The 18,888-nt window shown below is 37.4% G+C and overlaps 1 protein-coding gene across 1 annotated transcript in view; it reads left to right on the top strand.

The window, feature by feature from the left end:
• Window positions 1-18,888, top strand: part of ABCA12 (ATP binding cassette subfamily A member 12) — a 167,792-nt gene that overhangs the window by 112,693 nt on the left and 36,211 nt on the right. Inside the window, exons 23-33 of the mRNA XM_027590137.2 lie at window positions 1,085-1,199; window positions 6,916-7,245; window positions 8,541-8,610; window positions 8,699-8,833; window positions 10,210-10,356; window positions 11,283-11,469; window positions 13,565-13,783; window positions 14,969-15,165; window positions 15,955-16,115; window positions 17,512-17,748; window positions 18,475-18,625. Of these exons, the coding sequence (XP_027445938.2) occupies window positions 1,085-1,199; window positions 6,916-7,245; window positions 8,541-8,610; window positions 8,699-8,833; window positions 10,210-10,356; window positions 11,283-11,469; window positions 13,565-13,783; window positions 14,969-15,165; window positions 15,955-16,115; window positions 17,512-17,748; window positions 18,475-18,625 (1,949 nt within the window). The remainder of the gene's footprint in view (window positions 1-1,084; window positions 1,200-6,915; window positions 7,246-8,540; window positions 8,611-8,698; window positions 8,834-10,209; window positions 10,357-11,282; window positions 11,470-13,564; window positions 13,784-14,968; window positions 15,166-15,954; window positions 16,116-17,511; window positions 17,749-18,474; window positions 18,626-18,888) is intronic.

Genomic DNA, 18,888 nt, shown 5'->3' with positions numbered 1-18,888 from the left:
TGATGGTGATGTCATGGTCCATTAATATTTGCATTTTTCATGAGGAACTTCAAGGTAATTCCTTAGCCTTACAGATTAAAAAGGAAATGGCCTTGGTATCGTTCTCCAAGTGAAAATGTCAGTGGAGCCTACTATGGAAAACAGGTCAATTTAGAGTTCCTCTCATTGAAAACTACTCATTTGCCTTACCCCATAGAAAGGTAGCTAGTGCCAGAACCATGATTCTCAAACTGTGATCCCTGGACCAACAACATGGACATCACCTGGGAAATTGTTTAAAATGCAAATTCTTTATCACACCCCAGATACATTAAATCAGAAGCTTATGGGTGAGGCTCAGAAATCTGTGTTTTAGTAAGCCCTTCAGGTGATGCATGGTTAACTTTGAGAAACACTGCATTGGAACTTTCTGGTATCATAGGCAGACCACTCAGGAAATATATTTGGAGCCTGATGAAGCCTTCCAGTGACTGCCTAGTTTAACACATTATCAGAAAAGACATTGCTATACTGTGTATGAAACATCTCCTGGAACATTATTTTGAAGAATCCAAGTTCTTTGTTTGCATTTTAAATTGAATGCTTTGAGTTTTATTTTATTTCATTTCGGGAAATTTAGTTTAATAATAACTATGAGCTTCTAAAGAGTAGATAAATACAGTAATTTGGGAAGATATAGCTTTTAGCCTGATAAACCAGTCATCATCTAATTTTATATCTGCCTTTTAGATAAGAATTTCGTTTAGACAGAAGGGTTTTGAGCTTTGCAATTATATCTATGTAATAATTATTTTCCTAGACAGGACATACTCAAACATGCTCTAAACAATATGGTAATTTTATCTAACAATCCAGAGCTGTTTTTCACTTTTGCAACATTACAGCAAGAAAATCATGGGCGTACTGTTAAGTCAGCCTCACACTTCATAAATAAAGGAGCAATATTAATGACTATGCTCAATTTCAAAACAGGAATGTAATTCACTGTAAGAGAGGATGTGTTCTTTTTATATATTACGATCTGCATAGATGATACCCATTTGGTTCGCTGAATTTTTGTTTTTATGTTTTTGTTTTTTTACAGCTTCCTAACCAGTGTCTCTTATTCTCTTCCAATTGTGCTCATGGTTGCCTGGGTTGTATTTATAGCTGCATTTGTAAAGAAGCTTGTTTATGAGAAAGATCTCCGGCTTCATGAGGTATGTCGAGAATCTCCTCTTATTATGAGTAAGATCTATTTGCGTAATAATTACTATGATTTTCATCATGCCCTATACAAACTCAGAAAGGCTGACCCATTCCTCGTGAATTTAAAAAGAAAAATATTTTATGAATCATAAAGGCAGCTGATATGGCAATATTCTGTTTTCTCACAAAGTTACATAGAATTCATTTTATAAGTGCCTCTAGAAAATGAATATAAATAATTCTGAATAAAATCTGAGTACAATTTATGATCCTAACAGTAATTTTGTCCAAGAAGTTCCTATAGGACTTAGGATCTAATGCAGGAAGTTTAAATAATAACTAGTAAGGCAGGAAGACTGTTGGCATGGTAACTAAATGAGTCCGAATGGAAATAGATACAGATATATGGACATAGACACAGACGTAGTTATAGACAGACAGATGGCTTGTTTCAGCTCTCATGAAGCAAAGTCTCCTTCCAGCATACCTTGTCTTCTTCAATTATCTTCCCTATCTTCCACTGACTCATGATTTAGAGCGACTAAGAATTTTATGTTATGCTCCTGACTAGGTGAATAATATAATGATGAAAGACAGGACCTGGGATATAAAGCATGATCTCTTCTGGAGCACGTTCCTCATCATTATCTCCAAATCCCAAACATCTTACTTCTTTTTAGAATTTATGAAACAGCATTGTGTGATTTGGGCATTGTATTGGAATAAGAACTATGTTATCTGCCCATCCTGTAATGAGTCCATTCTTACACTCACTCATGGAGCAAAAAGAAAGCAGAAACACTTCAAAACTGGGGCACAATAATTATTGCAAGGCCTGGCTGACAACCTGACATAATGAGGTTAGAGTAACCTGTTAGCCCACTTGCGCTTTCCAGACTGACTTTGCCAGTGCTTCCAGGCAATTGATTCTTTCTCCTCACAAGGTACAAATTACTGTTTCATGTTTCTGTGAGCTCAGCATCAGGCTTCCAGGGGTGTCTTAGGGTTTGAACCTATACTTCTTACCTTTTCTATTTGAATTCTGGTTGATTCTCACAGCTGCATTTTTGTATTTCAGTTATAATTTGGTAAACCTCTCATCAACTGGTTTGAGTTCTGTTGTATTCAGAACTCTGTGCAATGCTTTCTTAATTCCAATTTAGAAACTTGAATCCATGCCCTAAACCAGAATTTTGGTTGCAAGCACCTACCTTATGTTTCTCTTTCAGGTTCCTGGTACTCAGAAGTGAATCTTCACAGATTAAAGGGAAACTTTAAAGTTGAAAACTGTGATAGAAATTGAGTTCTTTTCCACTTCAAAATAAATATCTACCTTAAAAATAGAATTTGTAGTAGAAACACACAGTAAATATAAGTATTATATTGTGTATATGTTATACACACACTGTATTATTTTGTGTTTGAAGATGATGCTCTTTGAGTGCATCTATGGATGCCACAAAAATATCAAAGCATAATGAAGAGTTCTTTCTTAATTGAAGACATGAAAGACATACTTTTAATGATGATTCAATTTCTGTTTGGTAGCTTTGTGTCTTCATTTTGCATGCATCTACTTTCAAAATTTAACTACCTGATCTTGGGGGTCAAAGTCATATAGTACAAGATCACTGAACGTGGAATGAGACAATCGGGCTTTGAGTCTTCCAGTTCACTTGGGCTCAATCCATTAAACTTTCTAAGTCTTACCATCTAGGCTTAATTCAGCGATACATTTCCAGAATATGGCTCTCTCATTGCCACAACAAGAAAGGCATTCAATCATCCATATTTTTTATCAGTTCTAAGGTCAAGATTTTTTTCCTTGCTTCTTAAAGCCTCTGAAATTGGGATGCATTTGATAAGGTGTCATCATTTATTTGGTGGTGATTTTTCTTTCTTGCTGCCATGTCAAATAATAGCATGTCTTTAAAATCAGCAGCATCCTAAATTCAAAGGAGGTCAGTCTATTTGTGAGATGAATTGATGGAACTGGGACTGGAATAAGTGGAATATTTTCAATGCCTCCTGCTCAGCCTTTCTGTACTGCCCATGGTTCTCATCTTCCCTCCTCCTTTTTAGAAGTGAAAAAGCTAAGCCCACTGAGAGGTGACTTGCTGAAAACTGCAGAGCTAGTTAGTGGTAGATCTAGGTCTGGAACTCAAATGTCTTGACTTTCAACCAATCCTTTTCCATAGCATAGCTGCTTTCCCTCTCACAATCTTATTTTGGTAGCATAGACCCTTAAAGACTTGAAGATAATGATGGAAAATCTCTTAGGTTACCAGAGACTCAAAATCACTTTTTAATACCATCATCTTAATATTCACTAAGTTCTAAAGCTTTTAATTCCCTACATCCTTCTCATTCCAATTAAATAAAAAAAGGTTAAAAAATTACCTTTTTCCTTCTGTAACTGTTCTTAAATCTGGGCAAGAAAACCAAGTTAGTTGCTATTTCAGTGAAGCCATTAATCCTTGACCTTGTTATAGTATGACTCCAGTGAATTCCTTTAACTTGTTAAAGGAATTAGCACAAATATTAATGCCCAATAAGTTTGTCAATGAAATTAAGCCTGTAGTTTAAAAAAAATTTTTGAAATGGATTTCAGTTGGGTTTTGTTCTGTGTTCCTTGTTTTTAACAATTAAAATATTAAAGCTATACAAAAAATTGATTTACAACACACAGAAAAATAGTTTTTGACAGTATTTTCTTGATTTATGAGTTAGCTTCTAATATAAGTCATTTATGGGGATTCTAATGCTTATATTCAGCTGGAGACACAATTTGGAGGTGTTCTTTCTCAGTTCATAGATAATCTAAAATATCTGTGGTCTGGAGAGATGTTACCAAGAATTATGTAAGGGATTTTAGTCCTTTGGTGCTTCACTTTAGACAATGTTTATGTCTCCTTGATAGACACTATCCATCATACTCGTGGGAATTTGGAACATTTCAGGTAGTGATCACAACATCCTTTATATCTTACTAAAAAGCAGTAATATAAATATCTAGTGTTAAGAAAATTTTTTTAGTTTAGGTATAAAATGGTATCACTCCTTATAAATTAGTGCTTGACATATGTGAATGTTTGTGATTTCTTTCCCTGAAAGCATTGTCAACCCCTCTGCATAAGCTTCTCTCGAATGTGGCAATATATTTATCCCAAATCTTACAGAATCTCTTCTCATTATTTTCTGCCATAAACTGGAGCAAACTCTGACCACTGTGTAGAGGGGTTTTCCTTGAGCAACAGGTTATCAGATATTGATGAACTGCTTCAGGCAGATTTGGGAGGCTTGAGACAGGTGATTCTTTGATTGCAAAGCTGGCACCTGACATATGTCACTCTGAGGAGCATCTAACAACATCCAGGAAAGCACAGCCAGACTTTCTCCATGGGCCATTTTCCATCAGCAAGTTTGGTCTTGTTTATTATAATGAAGTTGGCCGTGAATCTGGATAATTTATGGATGACTTACATGCTCTCATTGCTCTTTCTCTTTATGAATAACAGCTGTTCTCCTCATGGCATAAAATCCTGAAGTTTAACACTGAAGTTTCATGCTAGAATGTTAAATAGTGAACACTTTTGGGTGCACCTAACTCAGTCCGTTTCAGTAAGAAGCAGTGATCATTCTCCAACTCTACCAACTCTCAGGAAAAAGGAATCTGATCTCGAGTCTTGAAAATTTCAAAATTACAGTGATAAACACCTTTAGTCTGGTCTTCAAGTTTGCCAGATTATCTTTTAATAAGGCTATGAATGGAGAATTTTCTAGATATATAATATATATTTTATATATATATATTTAAAATTGTTTTGAAGCTCTCAATTTTGGGGGAAGGAAAACATGTTTGTGCACACCAAGTCAGCTTTATTCCATGTCCTTGATAGTGTCCTAGATATTTTATATCCACCTTGTGAAATATACTGACATTGTCTCCTACTGACACACTGCTATTGGAGAGAAGATATTTTTCATATAAGGCACATGAAATTAGGTGGTGAATATCAGCTTTGGAGTAGTTATAGGGGTCCCATAACTCTCCAGTTAATTATAAACTCAGTTAAATCTCAAAACACAAATAGGAAAGGCAAATAAAAAGAGCTAATGTGATCGTGGTCATATTTGAATAGGCGAGTGTCTCTAAAGTGCAGTCATCAAACATGACACGGTAATTTTCTCAAATGGGTTGGGGAGCAGAGAGAAAATTTCGAAAATAAGACCTGTGAGATATTTTCTCATACCGAAATGTAATTTTGTTTTCAATGATAGATGTGCAGCAACTGGAAGAAACCTTCCATGGTGCATCTTCGCTCCATGCTGGATTTTTTGTACTTTGACCCCCACTTCCATTCCTATGGAAACATAAGTTGAGTCTATACTGCAAAGGGCGGAAGGCCTGGGAGGAGAGAAGCAGTAAGGAGGGAGGAAGGTGAGCAAGAGGTCAAAGTTAAGAGGAAAAGTCACAGGCTTTTTCTCAGTGGTGATTAACTTAAGGCCCACAGCTTAGACTGTTGGCAGTCAGGTGGCTGTTTCCATGGCAACAAGAGGAGCAGCAGAGTTATCAAAATGTGATAAGTTGCAAAGGCAGAAAGTAAAATTCACTATTTTACGTGTAGAGCAAAAGATTCGGCACCTTCCTTTTGTTTTGTTTTTTTCTAGACTAGTTAGTTTTAAAGAAGGAGGACATTGAAAATCCTTGAATTTACCCAAAATACTGGATTATAAAGCTGTTAGTGGAGCTTTTCTTTTGTTCTTTTTTTAAAATGGACTGTTAGATTCCTAAGCTTAGCATTAATCATGTATTGTTAAAACTAGAAACCAGGATATCCAGGTTCCCCCGAAGTGCAACATGTCACCAAATTCAAGACAGCTAAGATCCAGGGGAATTTAGATCTTTCAGAATCCCTTTGAGCTAATGGTCAAACACATCCTGCTGGTCTGTTTGTCTACCTTGGTGGAATGCCTTGGTCTCTAGGGATATCACTGAGTTATTAAAAAATATAAATTGAGAGAGAGGTATGGATGATCTCAGATACATGAGTTCATTTTGGGTGCATGAATGTCTTTTTGGAAAACAAAGATGACAAACCTGCCCTAAACTCCCAATGATCTTAAGGATGGGGAAACTGGGCCAAAAGGCAGAAAGTCTCCCTTCAAAGTTTCCATGTTTTAATTCTTAGGAGTCAGGTTTATGCTCTTTCTCTCAGGAACAAGAGTACTGATTGTGTTGTCCATTAATGTTTCGTTTAAAAAAAAAATGGAGCTTTATTATCTCAGTCCCTACACTGAATTTGAAATAAACCATGTTTTTCTATGAGCTTGAAATATTCATGACTGTACAAATGTCAAATTCATGTCGTAAAATTCTGCAGGAGACACCATAAATTTTGATAATCTATTCTAAACTAATTTAATCTGGATACATCTTAGATACCAGTTATAAAATGAAATTGGAAAAAAAAAAGAACCTCACCATCCAAATCATCCATTATACTGGGGTACTCTGAAAGCATATAATTTAAAATGGGCCAATATAAATGGTCATATTAATTTTACATAGCAAGCATGGACAAATCCTTGACTTATGAAAATCATTAAGATGCCTAGTTCCATATATATGAAGAGTTTCGTGGGCATTTTGTCATGGTGCAGAAATAATTGCTATTTGAGAGAATACTGGCTCAAAAAGTGGCTAACACTTTTTCCTTTTCACAGTACATGAAGATGATGGGTGTGAATTCCTGCAGCCACTTTTTTGCCTGGCTTATAGAGAGCGTTGGATTTTTACTAGTGACCATTGTCATCCTCATCATTATACTCAAGTTTGGCAATATTCTTCCTAAAACAAATGGGTTCATTTTGTTCCTGTATTTTTCGGACTACAGCTTCTCAGTTATTGCCATGAGTTATCTTATCAGTGTCTTCTTCAATAACACCAACATCGCAGCCCTGATTGGAAGCCTCATATACATCATTGCCTTTTTTCCATTTATCGTTCTGATTACAGTTGAGGATGAGTTGAGCTATGTAATAAAAGTATTCATGGTGAGTCAACTGTCACAACTGAATGGCCAGGGTGTGATAAGAATTGATTCTTCTTATGTTTTTAGACTCTTAAACTGGAAGTTCATTTATCTAATTGAAAAGTTCTGTGATTGCAAAATAAGCTTAACTGTCCTAATGATAGTTTTTCTACATTGTTGTATACTGTACAAGCATAAGACAATGAAAAAGAGACTTTTCTTAACAGCACTTCTGTTAAGAAATAATTTCTGGGGTGCCTGGGTGGCTCAGTTGGTTAAGCGACTGCCTTAGGCTCAGGTCATGATCCTGGAGTCCCGGGATCGAGTCCCGCATCGGGCTTCCCCGCTCAGCGGGGAGTCTGCTTCTCCCTCTGACCCTCCCCCGTCTCATGTACTCTCTCTATCTCATTCTCTCTCTCAAATAAATAAATAAAATATTTTTTTAAAAAAAGAAATAATTTCTGAAGAAAGAGTAGTTAAAATGTAATGTGTTACATTTTAAAGATCATCAAAAATCCTGACTTCTTCTCTGGTTCAATTCCTTAAATATCTTAAAACCTTTATTACTGGAGTTATTCTCCTATATGAATAATTTTCACCGTTTTCATAACATTCAATATTACTTACAGGCATAAAGACAAATGCACTGACTATATAATCAATTTTGAGTTCTTTTCTGCCTGTTCTAATTCAAAAGTATTGAATTAATTTAAGAAATTTAATGAAATCATTAAAAATACTTACTTTGAAATTTGGAAAGCAGAAAAATAAATCTCACTGAGAGTCATATTGAAACTTTGGTGTTTATGGAAACAGTGTTAAATAACTTTCATTTAACATTGACTGCTTTGGGTTAAAAGGACATTAAATTTCTAATGTGTTGCATTATAAGTATTCAATCAATTCGTATTTTAGTATATTTTCATTCGTAGTACTTCTGTTACCTGTAATCAATTTATGAAGTAAAAACATCCTCTGGCTCCTAATCATTTATTTGATTTTAGTCTTAACATTGCATTACCCTGTAATTTCCTATTTTATAAATTGCTAAGCAATATTTACCAAGTGTAGATATATATTTTGGATTTTTGACAACTATCTTCCAAGTTGTAATTTTTCTGCATTTGTTTTCTGCTATTCCCTCTTCTCTTCCTTCAGAGTGGTAGCGGGCTTGCTAAGGGACCTCTGTATTTTTAAATATGCTTAGGGAGTTAGTGTCAATTTTACCTATATTAAGTGTCCAAAGTTTTAAGTATGTTTATATCCCTCTTGTACAAAATCTATAAGAACTATCATTGCTGTTTATTTTCTTCACAGAGTCTCCTGTCCCCAACAGCATTCAGTTATGCAAGTCAGTACATTGCAAGATATGAGGAGCAAGGCATTGGTAGGCTCACTTCCTTTAAAACTGGATTGTAGCATTCACAACTGCAGTATGTCTCACAGAAGAATAAATATATGTGTTCACTTTTTAGGTCTTCAGTGGGAAAATATGTACAGTTCCCCAGTTCAGGATGACACCACCTCATTTGGCTGGCTGTGCTGTCTAATCCTAGCTGATTCTTTAATTTATTTCCTTATTGCTTGGTATGTCAGGAATGTGTTTCCAGGTATGAACATACTTCCAACAGATATATTTTTCTATAGTTTTCATAACTATAAATCAGCTAATATATATTTTCTAATATTTGGTTTGCCATCCCAGAACTAACCATGATTTTCCAGGATGAGATAATGCACTGGTGAATTCTTTCTCTAATGTTCCTTTATTTTATTTTATTATTTTTATTTAAATTTTAGTGGGTTAACATACAGTGCAATATTGGTTTCAGGAGTAGAATTCAGTGATTCATCACTTACATACAACACCCAGTGCTCATCCCAACAAGTGCCCTCCTTAATACCCATTGCCCGTCTAGTACATCCCCCACCTACCTCCCTCTATCAACCCTCAGTTTGTTCTCTACTGTTAGGAGTCTCTTTGGGTTTGCTTCCCTCTCTCCTTTTTTTTACCCCCTTCCCATATGTTCATCTGTTTTGTTTCTTAAATTCCACATATGAGTGATATCATGTGGTCTTTGTCTTTCTCTGACTTATTTCACTTAGTATAATATACTCTAGCTGTATCCACATCATTGCATATGGCAAGACTTCATTCTTTATGATGGCTGAGTAATATTCCATTGTGTATGTGTACCACATCTTCTTTATCCATTCATCGGTCGATGGACAATTAGGCCCTGTCCATAGTTTGCCTATTGTTGATAATCTGATGTTCCTTTAAAGGATGGAGTGGATTAAGAAGCATGGAATCCAGTCTTTTCAAATGGGCTTTTGACATGTGATAAAGCAAAAACCAGATCTCTTAATTCTAAGGAGAATTTACCAAATTCTAATGGAAAACACTAGTTGGGTCCCCCATCCTAGGTCTCAAGTAGTCATCACTTTTAACATGGTTGGGAGCTTTTCCATTCAGCCTTATTGATAATTGTACATTTTCCTAATGTTCTAAATGAATAAAAGAGTATGCTTCCATTTATATAAAATTCCTATAAAAGACAAATATGTAAAGATAGAAAGCAAATCAGTGATTGCCTAGAACTTGGGGTAGAAGCAGGGGTTATCTGTAAATGGTCATGAGAAAAATTTTTGAAGCTATAATGTATGGATGGTGGTTCTAATGCATGGATGGTGGTGATGGTTGCACAACTTTATATTTACTAAAAACCATCTACCCCTACACTTAACTGTGATGACTAAATTTTATGCTGTATAATTATACCTTAATGAAGCTGTTTTTAAAAAGAATAAAAGAGAGCTTATCTTTTTTGCTTTACTTTGGAAACTGAGACTACACTTTAGTTTGATATAGATCAAAAAAAATGAAAATACTTTCTGAACCATGTATAACGTTCTGTTGTTTAGTTTCTGATGTTTCATGTTAACAGTCAACTAATTTACTCTTCCTAATACATTTTCATTACAGGTACATATGGTATGGCTGCTCCGTGGTATTTTCCAGTCCTTCCTTCCTATTGGAAGGAGCGATTGGGATGTACAGACATGAAACATGAGAAAAGCAATGGCCTTATGTTTACTAATATCATGATGCAGAACACGAACCCATCTGCTAGTAAGACAAGTAGGTCAACAACAAGCATTATTATGACAGAAGTGATGTAAAATTTACATGACTAGTGATTTTAATTAGGTTTTTCTAAATGGCAAAATTATCCTTTTAGTCATGGATGAATATGTCTACACATATGTGTTTAGACTCTTATGGAGATTAAATTGTGGCTTTTTCTGGGCTCATTAGCTCAGTTGGTTAACATATGGAGCTAATTAGGCCAAGATTGTAGATCCCTTTGTGGTCCAGTTAGACACACACAGAGAAAAATTTTGTTCCTGGGCCACAGTCTACATCCCTAACTCCAGCCATCTGTCACTAGTCAAAAAGAGTAACCAAGGTACAAGTACAGATAATTTTTCATAACCCATCACCAATACTGGACACAAACAGTTGAAAGCTCATGACTTACTGACATTGGGTAAGTAGTGCCATCTTTACAAAGTAAGGATGACCCATATCCATGGTCTATTTGTGATGCCTGAAGCACATGTAGATAGTAATCAGTGAACTGGAATCTATAAACCACAGAACTGAGCTGGCTTTGTCACTATAAAATCACACCTTGTAGACATTTTTTCCATAAGTTGGTATTATCTTTTCTGATCAGAGGAACAAGACTTAGACTGTCTTTTTAATATTCAAGATCTGCTGAATAAAGGGCAATTCATTATTATGATACTGTATTCTAGGACTACCTATTCTGACAGAAGGCTAATATCACCCTTAGAGAATATGGTTCCTCACCCTCAATCATTCTTTAACCAGATGAGAAGGAGGCTAAAGATAATAGATCATTTGTTTCCAGAATTTTTACTTAGAGGGCTGTACTGTTATACAGTCTTCAATTTTTAATTAAGCAAAAATCTAGCTCTAGCTGCATTTTCCTTCTTTGTGAGCTTGTAACTCTTCTCTTGATTTCCCTCCAGGTCCTGAGTACATTTTTCCCTCCAACATTGAGCCTGAACCTAAAGATCTCACAGTTGGGGTTGCCCTGCATGGGGTCACAAAGATCTATGGCTCGAAAACTGCTGTTGATAACCTCAATCTGAACTTTTATGAAGGACACATTACTTCATTGCTGGGGCCCAATGGAGCCGGGAAAACTACTACAATGTATGTTACTTTTTGAACACTTATTGTCGTGGAAGCATATTACTTAATATTTCCTCACCTCTTTCATAAGAATAATGTAATTACATCTCCCAGATGGATTAAGATAGCTCAATTTGTTTACTATAGAATGTAGTCTAAATCATAGGTCCCAACCTGGGAGCTCAAAGGCCAGATCAGACCCACCTAGTACGTCTTAAAATGTTTAACTCAGTGCCAGTATTTTAGAATGGAGAAATGTCCCAATAAAAAGAAATGTTCTTGACATTTCTTGGATAATAGGAAGTTCGGACAACATTGGTTCCACAGTCCTAGGTAGGGACAATTGGTTGGGACTTACTGGTGACTGTTCTCTTAAAGGGAACATCTGCTTTCTGATTTATTCCTGTTCCCCACAAATCTGCACTGTCTCATATGCCCAGTCTGTTCCATTTATTTGCATTTCTATTCTGGCCCATGTATAATTTTGAGTTTACACACTCTGCTATAAACACACTCAGCCCCAGCTGCTCCTTGCCTTGATTCATGAAGAAAGAAAAGAATCACCAGCCATCAGATATAGATCAAAAAGGCTAGGAGCGGTACATGGGCTGTTCTTTCTCACTCTTCATTTAACTAGCATTTTCCTGTGTCCAAAAGGAGAAGAGATTCAAATGTTTTTAAAGTGACATTCTTTTGAATTTTTTTGTGACTCACCACCAATGCTCCGCATGGCTTTGCTGGAAGTCAGCGCTAAGATGCCGTTGCTGCCCTGGCCCTTGTTTGAGAAAGTGTCAGTTGCTAGATATCCTATTTAGTATCATCATAAGTAAGCTCAGTGACTGCCAAAATATATTCAAATAATTTTTCTTTTGTAAATAAGAGGAGACAAAGGACAGTTATGAAATGAGTGAATGTGTGCAGTTGCTTTTATTTATATGGCCTGTTTAAATTCAAAGTTGGCTTTCTAGTGAGCATACAGTGCTTAAAAACAGGATTTCTAATAGACAATAAAAGACCAATGAAAAAAAGAGATGGAGAAGGCTTTTGAAGAGGATGTAATTTTGGCTGAGAAAGTCTCAATTTTATTCTTCTGAATATAAAGAATGAAGTATATTGTTTGTAGTTCAATGTGTTTTTATGGGAAGAATTGGCATATAATATCGATGCCCTATTTAATCCACGATAGTCATTTAAGGTCTATTATGCACAAGGTACAAGATACTAGTTAGGTACTAAGAGAGAGAGTGGTGAGAAAATATGTCCTTTGCCAGACTCGTGGAGCTTACATTTTACTGGAGAAGAGGGATATTAAATAGTTTCCTGGTCTACTAACCATCTGAAAGATGATGAGCAATCATCTGATAAGATAGAGAATAATCACAGTGTAGAGAAAGGGACTGAAGGTGACCGATGTTCACATGGGAAGGTGAGTTAAGAGACTACGGTGGTCGGGAGCAAGTGGTGGTGTGGCTTGCGCTGTGGTGTGGCTGGGAAAACGGGACCTATGGGTGGAGGTAGGAAACAGAGATGGGAGGAGGATGCAAACACAACTTCTGGATCCCAGGCTTGTGCAACCAGTATATAGATTCATCATATGGTGAAAGAGGAACATCAGTGGGGACACGGTGTGAGGGCAAAGATCCTGAATTAAGTTTTAAACATGTTGAGTTTGAGGATCCTGTAAGACATCTCATGGAGAAGTGGCACTATCTGTTGGATGTATAGCACAAGCCTGGAACTGAGTGATGAGGTCTCGGCTAGAGTTAAAAATTTGAGACTCCATGACCTAGAGATACCATCTGATACCAGGGAAGTATGTGAGTTTGCTCAAGGAGAGAGTGTAGTTGCAATTAAAGTGTACAACCATGATCATCATTGCTACCACGGCCCCATCCCCATCATTGTCACTGGGTAGCATTTATGTAACGCTCTAAATAATTAAAAGCTTAAAAGTAATTTAATGTTTGTTCCCATTTAATACTATTTTATTTTATAGCTTGATCTTGCCTGAGGAAATACACTGTTAATATTGTTGGCTAATGGCTGAGATACATTTAGCCCTAAAATTTAGCTTAAATTTTGGTTAACACCTAATTCATCATTTCTTCATTTTCAGCTCCATGTTGACTGGGCTATTTGGAGCCTCAGCAGGTACCATCTTTGTTTATGGAAAAGATCTCAAAACAGACCTGCACACTGTACGGAAGAACATGGGGGTCTGTATGCAGCATGATGTCTTGTTTAGTTACCTCACTACCAAGGAACACCTGCTCTTATATGGCTCCATCAAAGTTCCTCACTGGACTAAAAAACAGCTGCACGAGGAAGTAAAAAGGTCAGTTATAGCAGCAACCAGGATGTGCATTGGTAACGCCTCTCAAAAAGAGGTCAAGCTATGGTAATAATACCAGTACGAACATTTGGTGACAAAACAATTAGTTTTTAGTTTTTCTACTTTTCTGGTATTGTATACATTTTATGTCATTATCTTCACCAGCCAATTATTATACTGAAACTATATAACTCTCTTCATCTCAGGCTACCATATTGCCCTAAATCCTCTGTTTCTAATAGCTACTATACCAGGCCAAGCCTCCTGACTGGACACCCAGCTTCTCCTCTCCCTTATATAGTTTATCCTTCAAAGAGCAGCCAGGGTGACCTTTTTAAATGGCAGATAAGACCATATAACTCCAGGGTTCAAAGTCCTCTCTGGCTTCCCACCGCACTCAGTGTGGAACTCTGTAATGTCCTTGTCAAGGCCAAGAGGCCCTACATGCCTGCCCCATCTCACTTCTGATGTCATTTCCTTCCACTCTCCCCGCATTCACTGTGCTCTGGGCACACTGGCCAAGTCACAGGCTGGCTTATGTTCTGGTCACAGGGCTTCTCACTTACTGTTTCCTCTACTTAGAGCAGTCTTCCCCAAACAGCCATTTGACTCGCTCCTCCACTTTCCTGGTCTCTGATCAAATGTCACCTTCTCTGAGGGGATGACCATATATAAAATAGATGCTTAAAATAACATGCCACAGGCAATCCTTATCTCATGTTCCCTGCTTCATGTATTTTTTATTGCACTTGTCACTACCTGGCAAATTATAAACTTACTTGGAAATATGTTTCTTGACTAAATTTAATCTGCATCCCTTCTGATACATACACACACTAGAACCTAATCTCCTTATGAGTAGGAATATCATCTCACTGCTTTCCTCTAGAAACTAATAAAACGGTCTGGCACAAAACAGGCAGGCCCTCCATAAATATTTTTAGAGAAACAAATAAAAAAATGAGCCATATATTCCCTGGTGGTGTTTTCTGGGTATTAACTTTGTGCCTCCAACTAAATGATAAACAATAAAAAAAACTATATCATGAATCCTCAATAGTGTATTGCACCTTGCTGAGCACATAATAGTTGCTTAGTAAAGACCTATTACTTAAAGTGCTTATTGTATTTTTTAAATATTCAAATATTTTATCTGTCAAAAATAACCACCACACATTATTTTTGAAGGACACTAAAAGATACTGGACTGTATAGCCATCGTCATAAGAGAGTTGGAACATTGTCAGGAGGAATGAAGAGGAAGTTATCCATATCTATAGCTCTTATTGGTGGATCACGGGTAGTCATTTTGGATGAACCATCCACTGGAGTTGACCCATGTTCTCGCCGAAGCATTTGGGATGTTATATCCAAGAACAAAACTGGTATGAGTACCCTCTTATAACTTCTGCACCCAGCAGGCCTAAATTTGCCCTCTGGGATGCATGCAACCAACTTTACACCTTTTCTGTTTCGAAGCTCCATTAAGAGTCTCAGATGGGGTCTTCCCCTTCACAATTTTTCTCTTCCCACCACTAAATTTCTGGGTCAGTTAGTTAATATCCATGTAGTTGAGGATGGTGAGTTGAGCACTTCACTGGCCCTTCTGAGAGCATGCACATCTGATAGAAGTCCCAAATTCTGCCTCCAGGAGCTTAGAATCTAATTAGAGATACCAAACATACACAAACGAAAATAAACTGAAAACAGACTAAACAAGTGCTAACAGGATGTGAAGCAAAGAAGCAATCAGCGTAGAGTGGATTAATCAGAGAGGAATATTCAAAAAGTCTTTAAAATTATTGCTTCTTCATCGTGAAGAAAGAGGGGGAGAGAGACAGAAACAGAGAGAGGAAAAATGAAAATGAAGACAAGGGAGCAAACTAAGGAAGGATTTGCTAACACGCACACTCTAAATGATGGACATCTAGCCGTACGGCATGGCAAATGCTTATTAGCTGCCAACGTATAAGAAAACAGATATTTAGATATTTAGTAACACCCTTCTGAATTTCTCTTTATTCTGAAAGCTCCTTCTGGTCAATTTTTCAGGTATCTCATAAAATGTGCCTCTTCTCCTCATAAATCACAGGATTTACTTGTGCGATTTCTGTAGATCTCAGGAACTGTGTCTTAATTTTTCATTCTCAGTGGTTCTTCTCTGTATTTTCAAGCCAGAACAATCATTCTGTCAACGCACCACTTGGACGAAGCTGAAGTGCTGAGTGACCGCATCGCCTTCCTGGAGCAGGGTGGGCTGCGCTGTTGTGGGTCACCATTTTACCTCAAGGAAGCATTTGGTGATGGGTATCACCTCACACTCACCAAGAAAAAGGTTTGTAAGAGAGAAAATACACCTCATTATAGAGTCATAAATTAATTTTTGTGTGAAATGGAGGCAGAATCTCTCCAACCTTATTAATTGCTAAAATTCATCATTAATATGTTAGTTTCATGTTTCTCAAATTTAAGGGAACATCAGAACACCTGGAGGTCTTGGTTGAGCCCAGATTTCTGGCCTCACCCCAAAAGTCTCTGATTCATTAGGTCTTGGATGGGGCTTCACAATTGACTACATTTCTAACAAGGGCCCAGGTGATGCTGATGCTCCTAGTCTGGTATCTCCCAACAAGAACCAGGGCACTAGGTTTTTACCTTAGGATATAGATCCTTTTTTTAGAGGATCTATATCCTAAAGTTACTGATGGAGGATGAGCCTATTAGTTTCCCTAGCATTTCAGTCTATAAGGCTAAAAATTAGATTGTTTGCATTAAAGCAAATAAAGAGAATATGCAGTTGTGTATGCACCTTCTGATCAGTACCCCTCAAGTGGCAATGTGAAGACTAACTAAGGCCAATGATGCTTTGACATCTTTGAAGAACAGCTGCTGACTAAGGACCCCTGTGCCACCTAAAAATAGCATGATTATCAATACTGTGCAAGATGTGTATGCCATTAGGCTGGCTTTGACTACAATCATTTATTTTGTATCTGAACATCCTGATCTGACTTCCAAATAAAAAGCAGTTTATTTTTATATTCATTAATTCATTAAGACCTATATATATTAGGTGTGTTTTATGCCTTAGTGTGTGCTCAAGTCACTGTTCTAGACCTTGGGGATACAGCAGTGGACTGATGATATTAAAATCTCTACCCTCGTGGAGTTTATATTCTGATAGAGTGTGTGGAATTAAGTGTACTATTAAGTCTATTATCGGGTGATAAATGCTGTGGGTAGAAATAAAGCAGAGAAGGGGGAATAGAGAATGCCGAGTGGTGCCGTTTTACGTAGGGTAGGAAGAGAAGGGTCTCTGAGAAGATGACAGTTGAGCAAGAGTTGGGGCTTGGGAGAGAAGGACCCATGTCATTATCTGGGGGCAAAGGAACAACAATTGAGAAGGCCCCAAGGAGGGTGTGCCTGAGGGCAGAACACTCCCACAACACAAAGCAGCTGTTGTGGCTGGAGTAGAGCAGATGAGAGGGCAATGAGTAGTGGGCAGTGAAGCTGGAGAAGGGACGGGGCAGGCGGGAGAATGGAGCCAATAGAACAGTGACTTGCAGACAGCTCTAGGGACTCCCGTGGGACAGGGAGCCATTGGAGGAGGGATGTATCATCTGACTCAGGTCTGGGTGGCCCAAAAGAGTCTCACCACCCTCTGATGAGGACCCTTGGGCGTCACTACGGTGTAAGGACAAAGGAGTGGTAACTTCTGGTTTTGTCCCTAGAGTCCAAACCTAAGTGCAAATACAACATGTGACACGACAGCCGTGACAGCAATGATCCGATCACACCTCCCTGAAGCCTACCTCAAGGAGGACATCGGGGGAGAGCTGGTGTATGTGCTTCCTCCATTTAGCACCAAAGTCTCAGGAGCCTACCTGTCACTCCTGAGGGCACTGGACAATGGCATGGGTGATCTCAACATCGGGTGCTACGGTATTTCAGACACCACCGTGGAAGAGGTGCGTTTCTTCTTTTTGAAGCTGATATAACTTGCTGTTCCCTGAGAATAAATATGCACAGTTCTTTAAAAAGAGTAAAGAGGGCGCCTGGGTGGCTCAGTTGGTTGGCCGACTGCCTTCGGCTCAGGTCATGATCCTGGAGTTCCGGGATCGAGTCCCACATCGGGCTCCCTGCTCATCAGGGAGTCTGCTTCTCCCTCTGACCCTCCCCCCTCTCATGCTCTCTCTATCTTATTCCTGCTCTCAAATAAATAAATAAAATCTTAAAAAAAATTTAAAAAGAGTAAAGAAATATTTTAAATAAACCTTTCACAACATCAGAAAATCTTCAAACTATCTCAGTACCGTTCTTATGTAAGAGTGACTTCTGAAAACAAACACGTTTATCCAATTAGAGAACACATACCTTTCACATACCGAAGTGTTTACGTAGGAGGGGTGGGGGATGACTGAAACAGGGGAAGGGGGTTAAGAGATACAAACTTCTAGACATAAAATAAGTAAGTCACAGAGATGAAAAGTACAGCATAGGGTGTATAGTCAATAATACTGTAATAAAGTTGTATGGTTAAAAAAATGTTCACTCAAAGTCACTGTTAAAAATATTCATTTAAATTCACACTTGTTTGTCTCAATAAATGTGATAAAAATTCAAAATCGAACTTAGGAAGTAGAAAGGACATGCATATTTTATGTTAATGAAGTGTTCCTGGCTTCTCTTTCTAGGTCTTTCTGAACTTGACTAAAGAGTCACAAAAAAATAGCAGTATGAGTCTTGAGCACTTAACACAAAAGAAAATTGGAAATTCCGGTACCAATGGCATCTCAGCTCCTGATGATTTATCTGTGAGCAGCAGCAGTTTCACAGACAGAGATGGTATAAATCTAATGTGCATGTTTTGCTTAATTCCCCTAAATGACATAAAGGAGAAAATCACAGGGCAAAAATTCAGCTTCACATTTTCTTTCTAAATTCAAAAGGAATAAAGAAATATAAGCTTTCTTTTTTTAACATACCAAGTATTTGTTAAATGAAATCAAATTCTCTATTTCAAAAATATTTCGAAGAATGGGAGAGAACTTGTTATGGTGGTGGTGTGTACTCCTTATACCTGCCGGAAGTCATTTTCAAGGTGTTTA

The sequence above is a fragment of the Zalophus californianus genome, chromosome 3 (genome assembly GCF_009762305.2).
Source record: "Zalophus californianus isolate mZalCal1 chromosome 3, mZalCal1.pri.v2, whole genome shotgun sequence".
NCBI classification, from domain to species: Eukaryota; Metazoa; Chordata; class Mammalia; order Carnivora; family Otariidae; genus Zalophus; species Zalophus californianus.
The sequence above is the reverse complement of the archived record's forward strand: the minus strand, read 5'-3'. Positions and strand labels throughout refer to the sequence as shown.